Source organism: Oryctolagus cuniculus, chromosome 15, assembly GCF_964237555.1.
Source record: "Oryctolagus cuniculus chromosome 15, mOryCun1.1, whole genome shotgun sequence".
Lineage (NCBI taxonomy): Eukaryota > Metazoa > Chordata > Mammalia > Lagomorpha > Leporidae > Oryctolagus > Oryctolagus cuniculus.
In genome coordinates, this window is record NC_091446.1 from 65235668 (window position 1) to 65254871 (window position 19204).

The 19204-nt window shown below is 42.8% G+C and overlaps 1 protein-coding gene across 2 annotated transcripts in view; it reads left to right on the plus strand.

Annotated features, from left to right (window-relative positions):
* Nucleotides 1–19204, plus strand: part of ADK (adenosine kinase) — a 604142-nt gene that overhangs the window by 27945 nt on the left and 556993 nt on the right. The window contains exon 1 of one of the 2 annotated variants that reach the window (XM_008269936.4): nt 3253–3417. The exons of the other annotated variant lie outside the window; for it this stretch is intronic. Within the exon in view, the coding sequence (XP_008268158.1) occupies nt 3404–3417 (14 nt within the window). The 5' untranslated portion in view covers nt 3253–3403. Of the gene's footprint in view, nt 1–3252; nt 3418–19204 lie in introns of those variants that run through there. 2 annotated transcript variants of the gene reach the window in all.

A 19204-nucleotide genomic window follows, 5' to 3' on the forward strand; every position in this document is an offset into this window, starting at 1 on the left:
ATCATCCGCTGGTTCTTTCCCCAAGTGGCTGCAATGGCCAGGGCTGGGCCAGGCCAAAGCCAGGAGCCAGGAGCTTCATCTGGGTCTCCCATTATGGGTGCAGGAATCCAAGTACTTTGGCCATCTTCTACTGCTTTCCCAGGCGCATTAGCAGGGAGCTGGATCGCAAGTGAGCAGCTGGGACTTGAACTGGCACCCATTTGGGATCCCGGCATGAAAGGTGGTGGCCTAACCCACTGTGCCACAGCGCCAGCCCAGTGCTGTTTTATTAAATGAATTATTTTATATAATATGAACATTGGTATAATTACAATTGTAAAAAGAATGTTTACAAGGATTGACTGATTTTCAGATTTCCAAATCACTCAACTGTTCATTTACACAGAAATGTCTTTTTATAAAGCCCAAAAGGACAGCACAAAAATAAATGTTTCTGTAACCCCTGTATTTTTGCTGATCAACAGTTTGTTAGAAAAGCAGCAGCAGGTTTGTTACCTAGGGTCTGAGACAGAAGAGTCAGAGGTGTCACGAATGTACCTGTAAGCAGGTTTATGCCTGAACATCAGCCAATTCTGGAAGTGGAATCTTAGGATGCTTGCTTTTAAGGTGTTGCTTGAAGGGCTTAGGGTCTGGCATTTGTGTTCTACAGGCACTGCAGGTATATATCAAGGTGGCCGTGGCAGCAGCCTTTTGGTCATGTCCTCGTTTCTTTCGCACAGCTTGCTTTTTGGCATTGTTTGCTGAGACCGAATCTTCTTCCCCATGAGCCAAATCCAGGACAGTCTTGAGAGACTGTGCAGTGCCAGAGGGCCAGGGCAAGGGCAGGTTGCAGAGTGGAGAGGGGGGAGCATTCCCAGCACCGCTTGGGCCTCCTCCACCCACCGCGAGGAAGGAGTCATTTGATTTTTCAAAGAGCCAAGTTCATGTTAGCGTTAATATCATGTTTCCCAGAGATGTAATTTTTACTAGTGTGGTGACAATAATAAAGCAGTAGTTAGGCTATGTGCTAAGAACTCTATTAGACACTTTACTAAACTAAATTTTAAACTTCATAATGCCTCGAGAAGCAAGTAATGGGTGAACTGAGAGACCGCCAGGTTAGAATCAGCTCAAGGTCACACAGCTAATAGGAAATCAAGCAGGAGCTCCAAACTAGATCTGCCTTGTTACCTTTACCTTCTTACTGCTCAGCCTGGTCCACAGAACAAAAGCAATAGGTGAGATTTAGGAATGTACAGAAATGCAAAATCTTAGCCACTAAGAAAATAGTTAAACTTACACTTTTAGCAAGATCCCCAAGAGATCCTTATGCATGTTGAGAAGCACCGCTACCCCATACTATGTTCAGTATTCAAAGCATTACATTGAAGTTTTGAAATCTTCAGGATTATTCTTAGTTTGGTTTTTAGTCCATGTGCATTATCTGTTAACATTTTCCACAAGAGGAGGAGGGAAACTCTTCAAATTACTGTCCAGCTGCTTTGGATCCTGTGTATAATCCAGAGGAACAACTGACTAATTCCACTTGTGGACATTCGGTCAAAGTCTAACCAAACCAAGGGAAGCTTTTAACAGCTTTTACTCATGGACTGAACACATCAGATTTACAGTCCACAGCTTCATTCTGGATGAGCATTTCCCAAATTAAAAGAACAATGCTAAAAATAGCATTTTCTAAGGAAACTTGAAATCTTCTGGAGTATCTGATGTTTTAGATGGTTAGCAAGGAAACAGATTTGTATAAACTGGCTTCCTTGCTAATTTCATTTTGTGAATGCTATTATTCTGTCACAAGGGCAATGACAGATGAGACTGCCTTAGACTGCAGAACAGCACTCAATGTCCTTTATATAATGGAAGACATAGTTTTAAATTCCCTGGTAGCCACATTAGAAAAATAAGAACTAGTTTAATCTTAATATATTTTATCTAACTCATATCAAAAATTTTATTTTAACATATAATATAAAATATTACTGATATATTTTTTGTGCTGTCTTGAAAAATCTGGTATGTAGTCTACACTGTCTTAATTTGGCTATTAACTTTTCAATGGTTAAGAAATGAAATGTAGTGCAAATGAAATTGTTTTAAAATATTTTCTATTGTTTTAAAATTTAAACAAAATAAAAATTCAGTCTCCAGTCCTATCAGCGACATTCAGTATCACATGATGTTGTGTTGTTTCTGATATAACTGATTACTGACCTGTGAAACTGATCCCCATCGTGTACGGTCAATAAAGAATGCCAATGGATATTGTAGTCTGTGAATGTGAATATCGTACAGAGAATAAAAGCATAAAAAGATTTTGATCATAAGACATTTACTGATTTCCCCTCCCTCATCTCCGGCACCCTTCCCACAGTTGGAATTAATTTACCTGCCACATTCGTGGTTCACCTTGAGTTGCTTTACCCTTTAGCCGCGCTAAATTTTAAGGTTAGAGTTAAGGTGCCCCCCTCTTTCCCCCTATATCCTTAGATGCTTGTTTTATATAAGCCTGCGTACTTTTCAGGAAAGTGGGGGTCATCTGTTAGGCATGGCTACTAGGATAGCCCGCGTGGGGCCCGTTTGGCCCAGAGGTGGTAAAACTTTATATGTACCTGAATCACCTGGGAATAGGCTAAAAGTATCCGTGTCCCGGCCTCACCCTTCTAGATTCTGACACTCTGAGGGTAAACCCCGGACGCGTCCACATTAAATGCGGTGTTCTGAGTGTTTCTGAAGTTAAAGAATGTTCGGGACCATCGCACTGCTGTCAGCAGATGACTCTGAGGCTGCGAACTGGAATTCATGACGTTCTGCTGCTGCCGCCGAGCGTTCGAGCTCCTCCGGGCTGGGGTTTCCTTCTGCACAAGGGTTTCGCAGGCTGTTAAACCCTTCCGCGGAGATGGGCAATGACAGCGTCCCCTCCCGAGGAGCTGTTAAAGAGACCTGAGCTTGCCGAGGTAGACGGTGGCCATGTGACTCCCAAACCAGTTGCCAGCGGCGCGGCCATTTTTGAGGCGGGCACCCAACCTCGTGCCCCGGGAGCCGGGAGCGGGGGCGAGGGCGGCTGTTACCAGGACTCAAGATGGCCACCGTGCCTGCTAGCCAGCCCGCTAGCCCGCGCGCCAGCGAGGCGGCACGAGACGCGCGGGCGGCTCGCCTCAGCCCGCCGCGCAGGGGGACGATCTGCAGCCCGCGGCCCGGGGCGGAGCGTCCGCCCTCCCTCCTGCCGCGGCCAATCAGTGCGCGGGGCCGGCTCGCCTGGGGCCGCCCGCGCGCGGGGTGTGTGAGGACGCGCTCGCGGTCGCTGAGTGCCTGAGCGGAGGAGCAGTTGCTGTGGTACCTGCTGCTGCCGGAGCGGACGCAGAGCATCGGACGCGGGCGAGGCGGCTTGGGGCTGGAAGGTGGAAGCATGACGTCCGTCAGGTAATGGGAGGGAGGCCGCTAAAGTGCTCTTCGGCTGGGCGTTAGCCTCCCGGCAGCCCGAGCACTGTCGCACGCTTCTCGTGGGTGGTCCGGAGCCTCCCTTTGCTGCCGGTCCCGCTCGTGTTGCGGGTTCTCCCCGCACTTTTCAGCTGGACATTTCTGCGTTCCTCAGAAGTTTTTGGGTCTGTGGCACCTGGCGGAGCTTTTTTTTTGTCGCCGCTTCGTCGAGGGGACCCTCGCCCGGATTGCAGGGTTTGAAGCTTTCTTGTGTGTATAGTAAATATCTCATGAGAAAATGTGGCCACCCCCTTCCCCCTCCCTGTGACCCAGGGCTGGAGGGAAGGTGACGTGCACAACGTGTGTCCATGCCTGCAGGGCATGCCTTTTGATGGAACTTCGCTGTTGGCCGGAGCCAACCTGCCAAGCTGGCCCTCCCCCCATTCAGGTAGATGGCCCCCAGTTGTGTGCCTAAAGGGCTTGCTTAAGACTGAATTAGTATTCTGGTTCTCGAAGGTACCGTGTGTTTACCTGCTTATCGGAGAGTCACAAGTGAAGTGAATTTTATAAGAGTCGCGCGCAACCAAAGGGATAAAACTGGAGACTCTCCCAGTTGCTCTTGCTGAGTTTTGAAGATCTTTTTTTGGTTCATGGCTTTAGGGTGATGGGCTTGTCCACTTCGCGCTGATGGCCTCTACTGATGGTTTGTTAGGCTAATTCAACAATTGATAAAAAGAAATTGCGCTGTTCACACAGTGTTGTGATCTAGTACATTTAAAGTAGACCTTGGCCTTCAGTGGTCCCAGCAAAAAAGAGATCTTAGCAAAGATGTGAAGAGAAATGAGTTAATCTTTGGTTTGTGAGCTTCCAGGGGTCCAAGTCCTGGCGATTTAACGGCTTCTCAGTGGTCATTCTGACTACCCCGTATTTAAGAGCAGCTTTAGAACCTAACTGGTCAGCTTAAATAAGGTAAAATGTAACTGCTGACTTGCACACAGTCTCTCTTAAATTGCATAATTCTGTATTGAGTGCTTGTGTCGCTTTGCAGAATGAGAAATTCAGGAACTGAAATGCAGAGACCACATGGAATGCTTTTACAGTAAATTGTATTGGGGTGTGTAAATCTAGCTTTTAAAGCTAACAGGGTTTAAGAGGAATTAGCATATGCTGTTGTACCAAGCACCAATTCCCTCTTTTTTCCATTCTCACTTCGATCCCTGCCATAGCAGACTGCTGCTAATTAGGTGTAGGTAGAATCTTTTCTGTATTGCAAATTAGCTCTTCATGTCACTTCAGTTTTAGTGGACTGTCATCTTCCTGGCTGTCCTTCCTAGAGGAATATCCACATCTGAAGCTTCGGCTTTCCAGCGAGTGACAGCAGGATGCATCTTTTAATGTAGAAATTGAATGCTTGTTGTTTTCGAAAGACATTTTTAAATTGACACCAACTTCGATGTATTTTGACACGGTAGTTAACTGATAATCACATTTACTTATGCTTATTTCCTTATATGCTGGTCTTCATTTTACTGTTTGTAGTCTTGAACTAGATGTTACCTCAGCTAAGTAATTACATTTTACACACAAGGGAACTGAGACCAAGAAAACTTTGTGGAAAGTCAGTGGCAAAGTTAGGAATTAAATCAAATTCTCCACGACCTAGTGCTGTGCATGATGCCTTTATAAAAACAATAAGCTGCTGAAATTTCCCGAAAAAGCCATTTCTGAGGACCAGAACTGTGAAGTACAATCACGCGATGATGGACTGCATATTCAATAGTGGTTCCATAAAATTATAATGGACCTGAAAAATTCCTATTGCCTAGAGGCGTGCTAGCCACCATCATGTCATAGTGCCACCCATCACTCAGCAAGTTTGTGATGATGCTGTGTGAACAAACCTACTGTGTTGCCATTTGTATAAAAGTAACCCATAAAATTAGGTACAATATATAATATGTGATAAGCCACTATGTTACTGGTTTATGTATTTTATTATATATATATATATGTACTGTTAATCATTATTTTAGAGGATATTCCTTTTACTTAGAAAAAATTATTACTGTAAAATAGTACACATATTAGGCTGGCAGCTGCCTTATCCACCTCCTGTTTACCACATGTCCTTTTGATTGTGTGAAGAGGCCATGTTGGGTGATTGACCTGTGCCCCTTAGGTTTGTGTAAGTACATTCTGTGATGTTCACACAGCTTCTGAATTACCCAATACACACTTCTCTTTTTTTTTTTTTAATTTTTTTTTGTTTTTTTTGAAAGGCAGAGTGGACAGTGAGAGAGAGAGACAGAGATAAAGGTCTTCCTTTGCCGTTGGTTCACCCACCAATGGCTGCTGCAGCCGGCGCACTGCAGCTGGCACACCGCGCTGATCCGAAGCCAGGAGCCAGGTACTTCTCCTGGTCTCCCATGGGGTGCAGGGCCCAAGTACTTGGGCCATCCTCCACTGCACTTCCTGGCCACAGCAGAGAGCTGGCCTGGAAGAGGAGCACCTGGGACAGAATCCGGCGCCCCGACCGGGACTAGAACCCGGTGTGCCGGCACCGCAAGGCGGAGGATTAGCCTAGTGAGCCATGGCGCCGGCCCCCAATACACACTTCTCTTAATGTATCCTAGTTATTAGTTGATATAAGATGTATTGTGAGGCGGCTATAGTAACTGTTGCACTCCTTGGTTTAGCCTTATAACTTGATAATGTAAGTTCAGGGATGGGCAGGAAGACTACCAAAGTGAAGAGGTTGTATATGGTGATGGTTTTGAATGAGTTGGTAATCCTACACATACCAGCCAGTTCTCAATGAGGTTATGTCATTCTTCAGTTTTTACAATTGTGACATTAAGTGTGTTCCTATTTTGTACTTAGTCTAGTAGATTCAAAGATTTTTTTTAACCCTTTTTACTGGTAAGAAGAATAATCACGAGTTATCAATCTACTTGATGTCTGATGTTCTTGTTTGTATACCACATTTCAAATAATTGTTGTAAATATTGTATGTGATATTTATTTGCTAAATGTTGTATCAATATGTGACTTTGCAGTGACTGTAAAAGAATACGGGATTGGAAATCAGTGAGGACCAGTGGTCATTATACCAGGGCCACGAGGGCCTCTCTCTGGGTTGTGGATCTTCAGTTTCTCTCTAGTGATCTGGACTTTTGTGTGTGTGTGTGTGTGTGTGTGTGTGAAATAAATCAGAGTATTGATTCTAATATATATCCTGTGGTGTGTTGGGTATGTTAAGAGTGCTTTTACATTTTAAGGCTTTTTATAAATGAACTATGTTTTTCTTGTTAAAAGCATTGAGTTCCCTAGACAGTGGGATCATCTGAAAATAAATGTTTAATCTTAATTAAAAAAAAAAAAGATTTGTTTTATTTATTTGAAAGGCTGAAGTTACACAGAGAGAGGGAGAGAGAAAGAGAGAGACATGTTCCATCTGGTGGCTGGTTTACTCCTTAAATGACTGCAGTGACCAGGGCTGGGCCAGGCTGAAGCCAAGAGCTTCATCCAGGTCTCCTATATGGATAACAGGGGCCCAAGTCCATAGGCCATCTTCTACGGCTTTTCCCAGGCCATTAGCAGGTAACTGGATTGGAAGTGGAGCAGTTGGGGATTCAAACCCATGCCCATAAGGGATGCTGATGTTGGAGGTGGATGCTTTACCTACTACACCCCAATGCTGACTCCTGAATCTTAAATCATTAAACAGAAAACAAACTTACCTATTTTTTCTCATTTTACAGTAGAAGCTAAAGCCCAAAGATACTATAACTTAAGTTCCCATAAATACTTTCATGTCTTGATCTAGAACCCAGATCTCTTAGGTATATTTGCTCAATGCCCTTTCTAGTGTAGCTTCAGCTGATTTTTTTTTTTTTTTTTTTTTTTTTTTTTTTTTTTTGACAGGCAGAGTGGACAGTGAGAGAGAGACAGAGAGAGAAAGGTCTTCCTTTGCCGTTGGTTCACCCTCCAATGGCCGCCGCTGCAGCCGGCGCACCGCGCTGATCCTGGCAGGAGCCAGGAGCCAGGTGCTTTTCCTGGTCTCCCATGGGGTGCAGGGCCCAAGCACCTGGGCCATCCTCCACTGCACTCCCTGGCCATAGCAGAGAGCTGGCCTGGAAGAGGGGCAACCGGGACAGAATCCGGCGCCCCAACCGGGACTAGAACCCGGTGTGCCGGCGCCGCAAGGTGGAGGATTAGCCTATTGAGCCACGGCGCCGGCCTTCAGCTGATTTTAAATACAAACTTTTTTTAAAAAAACTTCATTTCTTTGAAAAAAAGTTTGCCTAGGGACAGCAATTCTGCTCTCCTGCATCATTACTGATGAAGGGTCTAAATTTACAGCCTCTGAAACTGCTTATCCTTGGATAACAGCTTATATCCTTTGTTTTTTATATTTATATATCATTTCAGATGGGATTTTGGGAAATGATAGAACGTACTTGAATTAATGTTATTGTCATTTGTACTTGGCCTAATAGAGAAATTGATGGGACAGGAAAGTATAGGATATCAGGACTCAAATAGAATCTTAGAACATTTTACTTTTTTTCTGTTTTGTATATTATATCCAAAGTAAAGTTATATTTTCTATTTAGACTCTGGTGAGTGAGCCTAAGACAGAATTCAGGTCTTCTGACCACTACTTTATATACTTTTCACTGAGCAATACTATTTCAAAATACTGCTCTGAGTGTTGCTTTGTTTTCCTTACATTAATGTCCAGTCTACTTTTGGGCATCACTTTTAAGTTTGGGTTTGTGCCAGGGAAGACTGGGGAAATGAGTTGGGGGAGACAAGGAGTGTGTTTGCTGTAGAGCGTGAGAAGCCCTGTTCTTTGGTCTGTCCAGACAGGTCAAGTTTACTCAGACTATTCTGGGACTCTGGACATAACTGTACCCTACTTGATGATTCTGGAACCACTTCTGTGAGTTAGGCCTACACTGGAAAATTTATGTGGGCTGTGGGTGGGGTCCCAGTATATTTTTCTTCTAACACTCAAGACTTCTTGAGGTACATCCAGTAGACTGTGCCAAGCCTCTCAGATGGAGAACATTCATATGGAGACTAAAATCTGGCTAAGACTGAAACTATCTTTCTTTGTTGGCTTGGTTTCTTTAGAGTCTTTAAACAGAATTTTCAGACTCAATTCAAGACCTGTGTTTTTTATAAGAATTGTAAAATTCAGATTACTGCACAAACTTTTATGCTGTGGGATTTCTTGTGAGCCTCTAAAACAGTGAAATTGTTTCATTTAGGAAATATTTTAAAGCACCAAAATAGAAATCTTTCACTTATATGCAGTGCTGTCAGTTGCTAATGTTCATATTTATAAATAGGTCATCTTTGTTTGAAAAGAGCATACAAGGTTTTCTAACTCCAAATCTTTCCAGCCACAGTATTGCTACATTAAGCAGAACTGTCAGATAAAACCGGAAGGAACCAAAATGATTGTCTAGACTCTATGTTCACACTTCCCTGAAAAATTAACAACTGTGTCCCTTTACCTCTGCATACTTCCTTGGTTTTAAAATGGTATTTAGAAAACATTGTAATAAAGCAAAGGTATGGATTTTTATTTTTTAAATAGCAAAGCTACCATATAAATATGATGACCAGACTAGCATTGTGCTGTAGCGGGTAAAGCTACCACTTGCTATGGCAGCATCCCTTTTGGATGCCGGTTCATGTTCTGGCTTCTCTGTTTTTGACCCAGCTCCCTACTGAAGGCCTGGGAAAAGCAGCAGAAGATGGTTCAAATGCTTGGGCCCCGGCTTACCATCTGGGAGACCTGAAATGAGCTCCTGGTTCCTGGATTTGGCCTGGCCTAACCTTGGCCATTACAACCATCTGGGGAGTGAACCAGCAGATGGAACATTCTCTCTCTCTCTCTCTCTCTCTCGTCTCTCTCGTCTCTCTCGTCTCTCTCGTCTCTCTTTAACTTTGACTTTCAAATAATTAATAAATAAATCTTAAAAATAAAATAAGATGACTTTATGTCTCAGTTTGCCCAAGACAGTCCTGGATCATGTCTATTATCCTGGCATAATTATTAGCAACTTATGGTTTATTCTCAAAAGTGCCCATTTGGACAATGAATTATCTGGTTATATATTTATATAGTATAATTATATTGTTATGGTGAGTTTTTGTTATTGAAATGATATTTGAAATAGGATCATAAGACATGGAGCATTAGCTTATTTTGATTATTTTGGATGCTTTTTCATTGGTCAAACTTTTTTTTTTTTTAAGATTTATTTACTTATTTGAAAGAGTTGTAGTGAGAGAGAGGCAAAGAGAGAGAGAGAAAGGAAGGAATCTTCCATCCACTTGTTCATTCCCCAAATGGCTGCAAGGGGCAGAGCTGGGCCATTGCAAAACCAAGAGCCAGGAGCTTCTTCCCTGTCTCTCACGTAGATACAGGGGCCAAAGGACTTGGGCCATCTTAGGCTTCTTTCCCAGGCACATTAGCAAGGTGCTGGCTTGGAAACAGCAGTTGGGACTCGAACCGGTACCCATGTGGGATGCCAGTATTGCAGGTTGTGGTTTTACCTGCTATACCACAATGTCAGCTCCAAGACTTTTTTTTTTTTTTTTTTTTTTGACAGGCAGAGTTAGACAGAGAGACAGAGAGAAAGGTCTTCCTTTCATTGGTTCACCCCCAAAATGACTGCTACGTCCGGCGCGCTGTGCTGATCTGAAGCCAGGAGCCAGGTGCTTCTTCCTGGTCTTCCATGCGGTGCAGGGCCCAAGCACTTGGTCCATCCTCCACTGCCTTCCTGGGCCACAGCAGAGAGCTGGACTGGAAGAGGAGCAACCGGGACAGAATCCGGTGCCCCAACTGGGACTAGAACCCGGGGTGCCGGCGCCGCAGGTAGAGGATTAGCCAAGTGATCCGTGGCGCCCGCCCCAAGACTTTTTTTTAAAAAAAATATCTGACAGAGCACCCATCCATTGATTCACTCCCCTAAATGGTTGCAATATCTAGAGCTAGGCCCAGGCATGGCCAGGGCTAACGCCTGAAGCTGGAAACAAAACTCAGATATTCCACAAAGATGGCAGAAACCCAATTATTTGAGTTATCACTCCTGCTTCCCAGCACCTGCATTAGTCAGGAGCTGGAGCTGGGAATCAAACCCAGATGTAAGCATCTGAACTGCTAGGTTAAATGCTTACTGCAAGACATTTTTATTGTATTCGGGGAGATTTCTGAGTGCCTAAATGTAGTACATCAAACAAGAAAGCATATGTATGATATGAAGTTGGGAATCATTTATTTGTTGTTTACCTTTTGTCAGGTTCTGTCACCTTGCTGAACCTAGTTTACTCCTCTATTCAACAGATAAAATAGCAATACCTCCCCTACTATGGGTATTGTGAGGATTTAAAAGGATAAGGTATGCAAAAATGCCTGGCAAGGTGAAAATTGCCATGTCATTATGTCATACATGCATTCTTGAAAAATTGAATTGAAAATGAACAATGAATAATTATTTATTTATTGTTTCTTCTTTTTTTTTTTCCTCCTCATAAACCCTTGTGTAGAGGACTGACTTTCAATAGATCACAATGAGGGAGCTGCTCTGCTACGTACAAAACCCCGACCCAGAAGCAGGTCGTCTATGAATGGTTTAGCGCCAGGTTCCCTCCAGGTTCCCCACGAACGTGCAGTGCATTGATGGGCAAGAGGGCGGCCCCCTTTTAAAATGAACAATTTCATCTAGTTTAGGGGACCTTGCTGTTTATTGAAGTATTTACAGCTTTTTTGAAGAGTTGTATAAACCATACTTATGATTCTGATCTTTTCCTGGGCTAGCAATAAGGGGTATGCTACTTTATTTTGATCCTGGGTAGCAGCAGGAAATTGTAGCTCCTAGTCAGCTACATGATCAGGAGGGTAAACAACCAGTACTCTCTACTTGACTGTGTGGCTAGGCTAGCTTGTTGGGTAGATCAGGTTTGTTCAATGTGTTTTCATCTGGGTAGGGTAGGTATACTAAGTGAATTGGCAGGGAAATAAAAGTAGTTGGAAATTTATGATGGATTGAAGTTTTTATGAGGGGAGGGCTGAGATTTCAACATGTGTATACTGTAAAGGAAAGATTGAGTAGGAATTGAAACAATCCATAGCCATGCCACCTGAATGTGCCTGGTCTTGTCTGATCTTGGAAGCTAAGCACGGTCGGGCCTGGTTATTACTTGGATGGGAGGAACTGAGACAATAAATGATGCTTGGCAGAGGGAAGAGATCAGTGTCTTTGACTATGCAAGAAGGGGTGGGATCCAGAATTCAGATGGTAGGATTGACCTTATGTAGCCAAAAAGCTAGTCTGCTTGCTTTTTTAAAACATGAGAACCAAAATTCATGTACAGTGAAGTCAGACCTAGCTCACTGAATTTTGAATATATTTATTTATACACACACATACTTAGGTGAACAGTACCCAGATTGAGGTATAGAACATTTTCATCTCAGAAAGTTCTCTTTGCCTCTTTTTAGACAAGACTGGGCGTGTTCAGGGTGGTATGGCCGTAGACTCTTTGCCTCTTTTTAGTTAATACAACACCCCCTCGCACTCAGGAAACCACTTTCTGACTTCTATTACTATTGATTAGTTTTGTCTATTCTAGAACTTCCTTGTCAATGGAATTATATGGTAAAGACTGTTTATGTCAGGTTGCCTTTGTTCAATATTGTAATTTTGAGAGTCACTCATTGTGAAGTGCGTATCAGTGGTTTGTGCCCTTTGACTGCCGAGTAACATTCTGTTCATAAGTATGTAGTAATAGTTCTCTAATTGATGAACTTTGGGTTGTTTACAGTTTTTGGTTATCACGAGTAAAGCTGCTTTGAACATTTTTGTGTAAGTTTTGTGTGGACTTGGGCAGATATCTAGGAGTAGTATTATTCTGTCCTAGGGCAGATTTCTGTTTAACGTTAATCATTAAATTTTTCCAAAATGGAAAATTAAACATATGTTATGTTCCCACCAGTGGTGTTAGGAGAGTTCCAGTTTTTTGACATTGTTTAAAATGTTTAATGTTTTCTGTTTTGTCATTCTGGTGAACGTGTAGTTGCTTTTCATTTGATTTTAATTTCTGTATCCTGGATAGCTAATGAGGTGATTGTTGGCCATTTGTATTTTCTTTTAAGTGTTAGTTCAAGCCTTACCTATACAGGTGAATCCTGACTTAACAATGGTTTGACTGTTGACTTTACAGAATACATTCATTAGAAACCATGCATCAAATTTTCATCTTTTTCCAGACTAGCAGTAAGGGAAATAATACCTTATTTTCATCCTGAGCAGCAACAGGAGGCTGTAGCTCCCAGTCAGTCACATGATGAGGAGGGTAAACTCTGTTGAACTGTGTGGCTAAGCTGTCGTGTTGGGTAGGTTAGATGTACTCAGTGTATTTTCAGCATATGATATTTTCAATTTAATGGGTGTCCCTCTATTGTAAGATTGACGAACATCTGTATTTTGATTGGATTTTCATTTTGTCCCTGATTTGCAGGAGTTCTTTTTATATTCTGGAAACAGATTATTTGTCAGAAATGTCAGATTTTATATGCACACACAGAAACACACACAGAAGGTGTTTTCTTCTGGTCTGAATTTGCCTTTTTGTTTTCTTAACAAGGTCTTTTAAGAGCAGAAGTTTTAAATTTGGACAAGTTTAATTTTTTTAATTTTAGTGTTTTAATTTTTCAAGATTTATTTATTTGAAAGGCAGAGTTACAGAGAGAGAGGGAAGGAGAGAGAGATATTTTCCATGTGCTTGTTCGCTCCTCAGATGTCTGAGTGGCTGAGGCTTGTCCAGGCTGAAGCCAGGAGCCAGAAGTGTCTTCCAGATTCTTACATGGGTGACAGGGCCCCAAGCACTTGGGCCATCATCTCTTACTTTCCTAGGTGCATTAGCGGGGAGCTGGATCTGAAGTGGAGCAGCCAGGACGCAAACATCAGCATATTGGATGCTGATTTTGTTTGAAAGGCAAAGAGAGTAGGAGAGACAGAGACAGAGAGAAAGAGAGATGTCAGTCTTCCATCTGCTGTTGTTTACTACCCAGTGACTGTAACAGCCAGGCGGAAGCCAGGAGCCAGTAACTGCATCTGGGTCCCCCACATGGGTGGCAGGGGCCCCCAGATACTTGGGCCACTTTCTGTTGCTTTCCCAGGCACGTTAGCAAGGAGCTGGATTGAAAGCCGAGCATCTGGGACTCGGACCAGCGCTCCGACATGGGATGTTGGTGCTGCAACCTGCTGCACCATAATGCTGGCCCTGACATTTTATGGTTATTTCCTTTTGTGTCTTAAGAAATCTTACCTTACTCTTATGCCAGGCTTGTGAAACTGCCTTCTTAGGCTTTCTTCTAGAAGCTTTATTATTATTATTATTTTAATTACTGTATTTGAAAGGTTGAGCTCCAGAGAGAGGCAGAAAAAGAGAGAGAGATCTTCTATTTGCTGCCTCTTTCTCCAAACCGCCCCAGTGGCCACAGCAGCCAGGGCTGGGCCAGTCTGAAGCCAGGACTTTCTTCTGGGTGTCCTACATGGGTACAAGGGCCCAAGAACTTGGATCATCTTCCACTGCTTTCCAAGGCACATTACTGGGGGAAGCTTTATAATTTTACTTTTCACATTTAGGTCTGTGATTCATCTTAAACTAATTTTTTTGCTGTTAATGTGCAATTTTCTGAAAAGCGTTCTCAGTTAATTGACTAGTTAGGTGTGGTCTTTTACTGGACTCACTATTCTCCATTTATATATTTGTGTATCCTTAGGCCACACTGTCTTGATTATTGTAGTTTTGTAAGATTGATATTGTTACTTTAAATTTTTGGTAGGATTAAGTAGTGAAGTCATCTGGGCCTGGAATGTTTTGGGAGGGGAAGGGAAAGGATAGAAGGTTTTAAATTATGAATTTATTTTCTCCTACATGGATGGCAGGAATCCAAGTGCTTGGACCATCATCTGCTGCCTCTAAGACTCATTAATAGGAAGCTGGATTGGAAGCAAAGGCAGAACTTTATCCCAGGCACTCTGTTACTGGATAGAGGCATTCAAGCCGTGGTTTTGTTTTGTTTTGACAGGCAGAGTGGACAGTGAGAGAGAGAGAGACAGAGAGAAAGGTCTTCCTCTGCTGTTGGTTCACCTTCCAATGGCCGCCGCGGTTGGCGCACCGTGCTGATCTGAAGGCAGGAGCCAGGTGCTTCTCCTGGTCTCCCGTGGGGTGCAGGGCCCAAGCACTTGGGCCATCCTCCACTGCCTTCCTGGCCACAGCAGAGAGCTGGCCTGGAAGAGGGGCAACCGGGACAGAATCCGGTGCCCCAGCCAGGACTAGAACCCAGTGTGCTGGCGCTGCAGGTGGAGGATTAGCCTACTGAGCCGCGGCACTGGCCTCAAGCCGTGGTTTTAACCTGTTGAGCCTCCAAGGCCCATTTCCGCTGTCTTTTTATTTTCTTCTACTCTTTTGGATTTAATTTGTTCTCTTTTTTTTTTAAGTTAGAAGTTTTTTCATTGATTTTGAATCTCTCTTTTCTAATATGTGCAGTTCCTATGTAAAACATTTCCATCTATGTATTCCTTTAATTGTACCATAACTTGATATATTGTGTTTGGTTCACATTACTTTATAATTTCCATTGTAATTTATCCACGGGTCATTTAAAAGTTTATTGTTTAATTTCTTAATATTTGGGAGTGCTCTAGTTATTTTTAAAAATTGCTTTTCGAGCCGGCGCCCTGGCTCAATAGGCTAATCCTCCACCTTGCGGCGCCGGCACACCGGGTTCTAGTCCCGGTTGGGGCGCCGGATTCTGTCCCGGTTGCCCCTCTTCCAGGCCAGCTCTCTGCTATGGCCAGGGAGTGCAGTGGAGGATGGCCCAGGTGCTTGGGCCCTGCACCCCATGGGAGACCAGGAAAAGCACCTGGATCCTGGCTCCTGCCATCGGATCAGCGCGGTGCGCCGGCTGCAGCGGCGGCCATTGGAGGGTGAACCAACGGCAAAAGGAAGACCTTTCTCTCTCTGTCTCTCTCTCTCACTGTCCACTCTGCCTGTCAAAAAAAAAAAAAAAAAAAAAAAAAAAATTTAAAAAATTGCTTTTCAATTTCTTTATATTAACAGAATGTATTTCTTAAATATTATAAACAAATATGTATTACAGAAACAGGTAACACACTGCTTATGATTTCAGGCCTTTGGTACCTGCTGAGGTTAGTTTTCTGTCCTGGCCTATGGTCTGTTTTGGTGAATATTATTGTTGTAGGAAAGCTGGTGAGATGAGTCTGGGTTCATGTCCTGGTGACATTGACAATTTATAAGACTGGACACAATGTGAGGATAGAAGAAGCAAAGTTTTATTTAAGTAAGAAAAAGAGGAACTCTGAACAGACAGAGGGACTGCTAGAAAGACCAAGCTGCTGAGGTCTCTCAGTCTAGGGATATTTGTATGTTTTTATCACATCATCTCCAAAGAGCTAATGTAGCAGTTATGCATTAGCTATTGTGAAGGTGGGGACAGTCTAAATGGAGCCTTTTCTAAGTTATTTCTGTCGAAACCTAAATCTTGTTTGTTGGCAAATATGTTACAATGGACTTCCATCCTGGTGGTTTAGCCTGTATGTATGTTCAGGTAAGGAGTTGCAGGATGGAGCCAGTCTGGCCTGTTGTAGTCTCAGGGCTCCCTCATTGTTACGTGTTTTTGAAATCTTTTAATTGCTTTTATCAGTATTTTTGGGTTTTTGGTATAGATGTTTTGCATAGTTTTCATTAGATATGGTGTATTCTGTAGTTGTTTAGTCATCCATAAATATCAATTTTGTCACATTATTTTATTTAATTATTATGATTTTTCATTATTATTATTCACCATTTTAAACTGAACAGCTCAAGGTGAACATTTGGCGCAGCATTTAAGGTGCTGCTTGGGATGCCTCCATCCCATATTGGAGTGACTGGATCCAAGTCCTGCCTTTGCTTCTGGTTCCAGCTTCCTGCTAGTGTGCACCCTGAGAAGCAGCAGGTCATGGCTCAAGTAGTTGGTTCTCTGCCACCTATGTGGGAGACCTAAATTGAGCCCCCAGCTCCTGGCTTCAGCCTGGCCCAGCCCTGGTAGCCTGGTCATTTGGAGAGCGAACCAGTGGGTAGATCTCTTTCTATTTTTCTCTTACCCTCTGCCTTTGAAATATGATGCAGAAAACAAACAAAAAAACCTAAAAAAGAACTCTGTAGTTTTTCATATATTTATAAGGTTGCACAAATATCCACCACTATCATGTACTTTCAGAACATTTTCATTACTCAGGAACAAAACCTCATACTTGTCAGCTCTACTTTACCATTCCCCAGCCTGTCTCCTGACAACCACTAATTCACCTCCTATCTCTACAAATATGCCTCTTCTGGACATTTTATGATTGGAAGCATGTAATATTTGATCTTTTGTGTCAGGATTTTATTTCACTGAGTATAATGTTTTCAAAGTTCATGTTGTAGCATGTATCAGTGTTTTATTCCTTCTTGTTGACTGAATACTATTTCACTGAGTAGTTATACTACATTTTATTTATTCATGGATAATTGGATTATTTTCAGTTTTTGGCTGTTATAAGTAAAATTTGTGTGCAAGTTTTTGTATTGTCATATGTTTTCGTTTTTCCTAGGAGTTAAGGTGCTGGGGTCATATGGTAATGTTATGCTGATGTTTTTGAGCAACATCCATACTTTTCCCAAGTGACTGCATCATTTTACATCCCAACAGCAATGCATGAGGATTCCAGTTTCTCTGCATTCTTGCTAGTACTTGTTATTGTTGCCCAGTTTTTGCCTAGAGGCTCCCTGTGCTTGTTGGGACATACTCTTGACAGCCAGGCTTCTAGCTTCTCCATAGGCTTCTCTGTGCCTGTGAGCAGCTTCCTGACCAGAGGGATTGCTTAAGGTCTTCCGTCTTCAGATCTTTCTTGAGCTCTCCCATAGCCCTGAGCACATGTGCATGGCCATCCGACTAGATTCTGAGGAATAAACAGAACTTTTTAAAACCATCTATGGACATTTCAATCCCCCACTTTGCTTTCTTATATTTTTTTGGTTAGGTTGTTTGCTCCAGCTGCTTCAGGCAGCTGAGATGCTAAACAATTGCAGCTGGTTGTTTTTGACAAATACCCTTGGGGGAAAAGGCTGTTAGCACTGGGCAAGCTCTGAATCAGGTCAAATCACAGGAAGCCTTGGGAGTGGGTTTTTCAGGGAACTGCCAGTCAGCTGAAATAATCTCAGTTCTCTTGAAAATGGAGCTTTGAAAGAGCTCTAACCCTGTTCTTCCCTCCAGTGGCTGCTAGGCTTGTGATTCCAGTGTGTTTGAGGGCTGTTGCTTTTCCAGGCTACCCTTGAGCTGGGGAGCTGTGGAGGGGAGCAGGGCCAGTTAAAATGCTACAAAGTGTGCTTTTTAAATGCGTTTCAGCCTTTCTTAGTCTATTCATATTGGAAGTTTATTATGATTTATTTATATAAAGTGAGGAGTAAAATTTTATAACATAAAAATACCATTACAGCCTTGTTAACTTTAATAAACTATACATAAAAGATAATGATGCTTATAAGTGCATTTGTTAAACTATGTGTCAGGTCAGCTCTCTGCAGAGGGACTTCCCAGCATGACCTCATTCATCTGTGGGGACACAGAGCGATTCCTCTTTAGATGTACACATTCATCTAATTATCAAGCATGGTCAATCCTCTGCTTTTTTGATTTCTTCCTGCTGTATGAATATGTGTGTCAGTTCTTTGAGCAAACATTTATCTTCCTCATCCACCAGCCATTGAATGAGAACTCAAGCCATACTGATGATTGATTCCGCCCATTGTTTTGGGAGGGTTTCCTCGTGCCCCTGTTCTGTCATCATATCTGGAATCATGTGACTTTCTGTAGCCTCTCTTTTTCTTGCACATCTTGCTGAGGCAGGATTTTGAAAAACAGCCACAAACTTGTCTGTACCCAGAAGAATCCATTATCAAAAATAATATGCATGGGGACTGTGGCTGTCCAGCACTTGACAAGATATAAACCATCTTGTCTCCGATTCCCTGCTTTGAGCAACTCTCAGCTGGTTTTTTTTTTTTTTTTTTTTTTTTTTAATTATTTATTTGTGAAGCAGAGTTACAGACAGAGGCAGGGAGGGAGGGAGGGAGGTAGGGAGGTCTTCCCTCCTCTGATTTACTCCCCAAATGGCTGCAACAGCTGGAGCTGAGCTAAACAGAAGCCAGGAGCTTCTTCCGGGTCTCCCATGTGAGTGCAGGGGCCAGCACTTGGGCCATCTTTCACTGCTTTCCCAGGCTACTTGTAGGAAGCTGGATCAGAAGTGGAGCAGCTGGGACTCAAACTGGCGCACATTTGGGATGTTGGCATTGCAGGCAGAGGCTTAATGCCACAGTGCCAGCCCCTCTACTGTCTTTTTTGAGTAAGTGGTCCTCAGATTGTTGCAAGTCTTTGGTTACTATTTAGAGTTCTGGAAAAGTTCATTTTGATTTTTCTTTATGCTTTTTTTTTTTATGCCTTGTTCTTTATGCTTTTAAGAGAGGCATTTTGGAAGTCCATAATTTGCCTTCCCCAGTGATGTCACCATGATTTTTTTAGACACTTTTGTATCTATTTTTATATCCTTTTACCCCCTTTTGAAATATTTTATGGCTCACAAAACGTTGCGAAAATAGTACAGAGTTCCACATTATTTACTCAACTTCCCCTGATGATATAGGGTATTACCCAAAG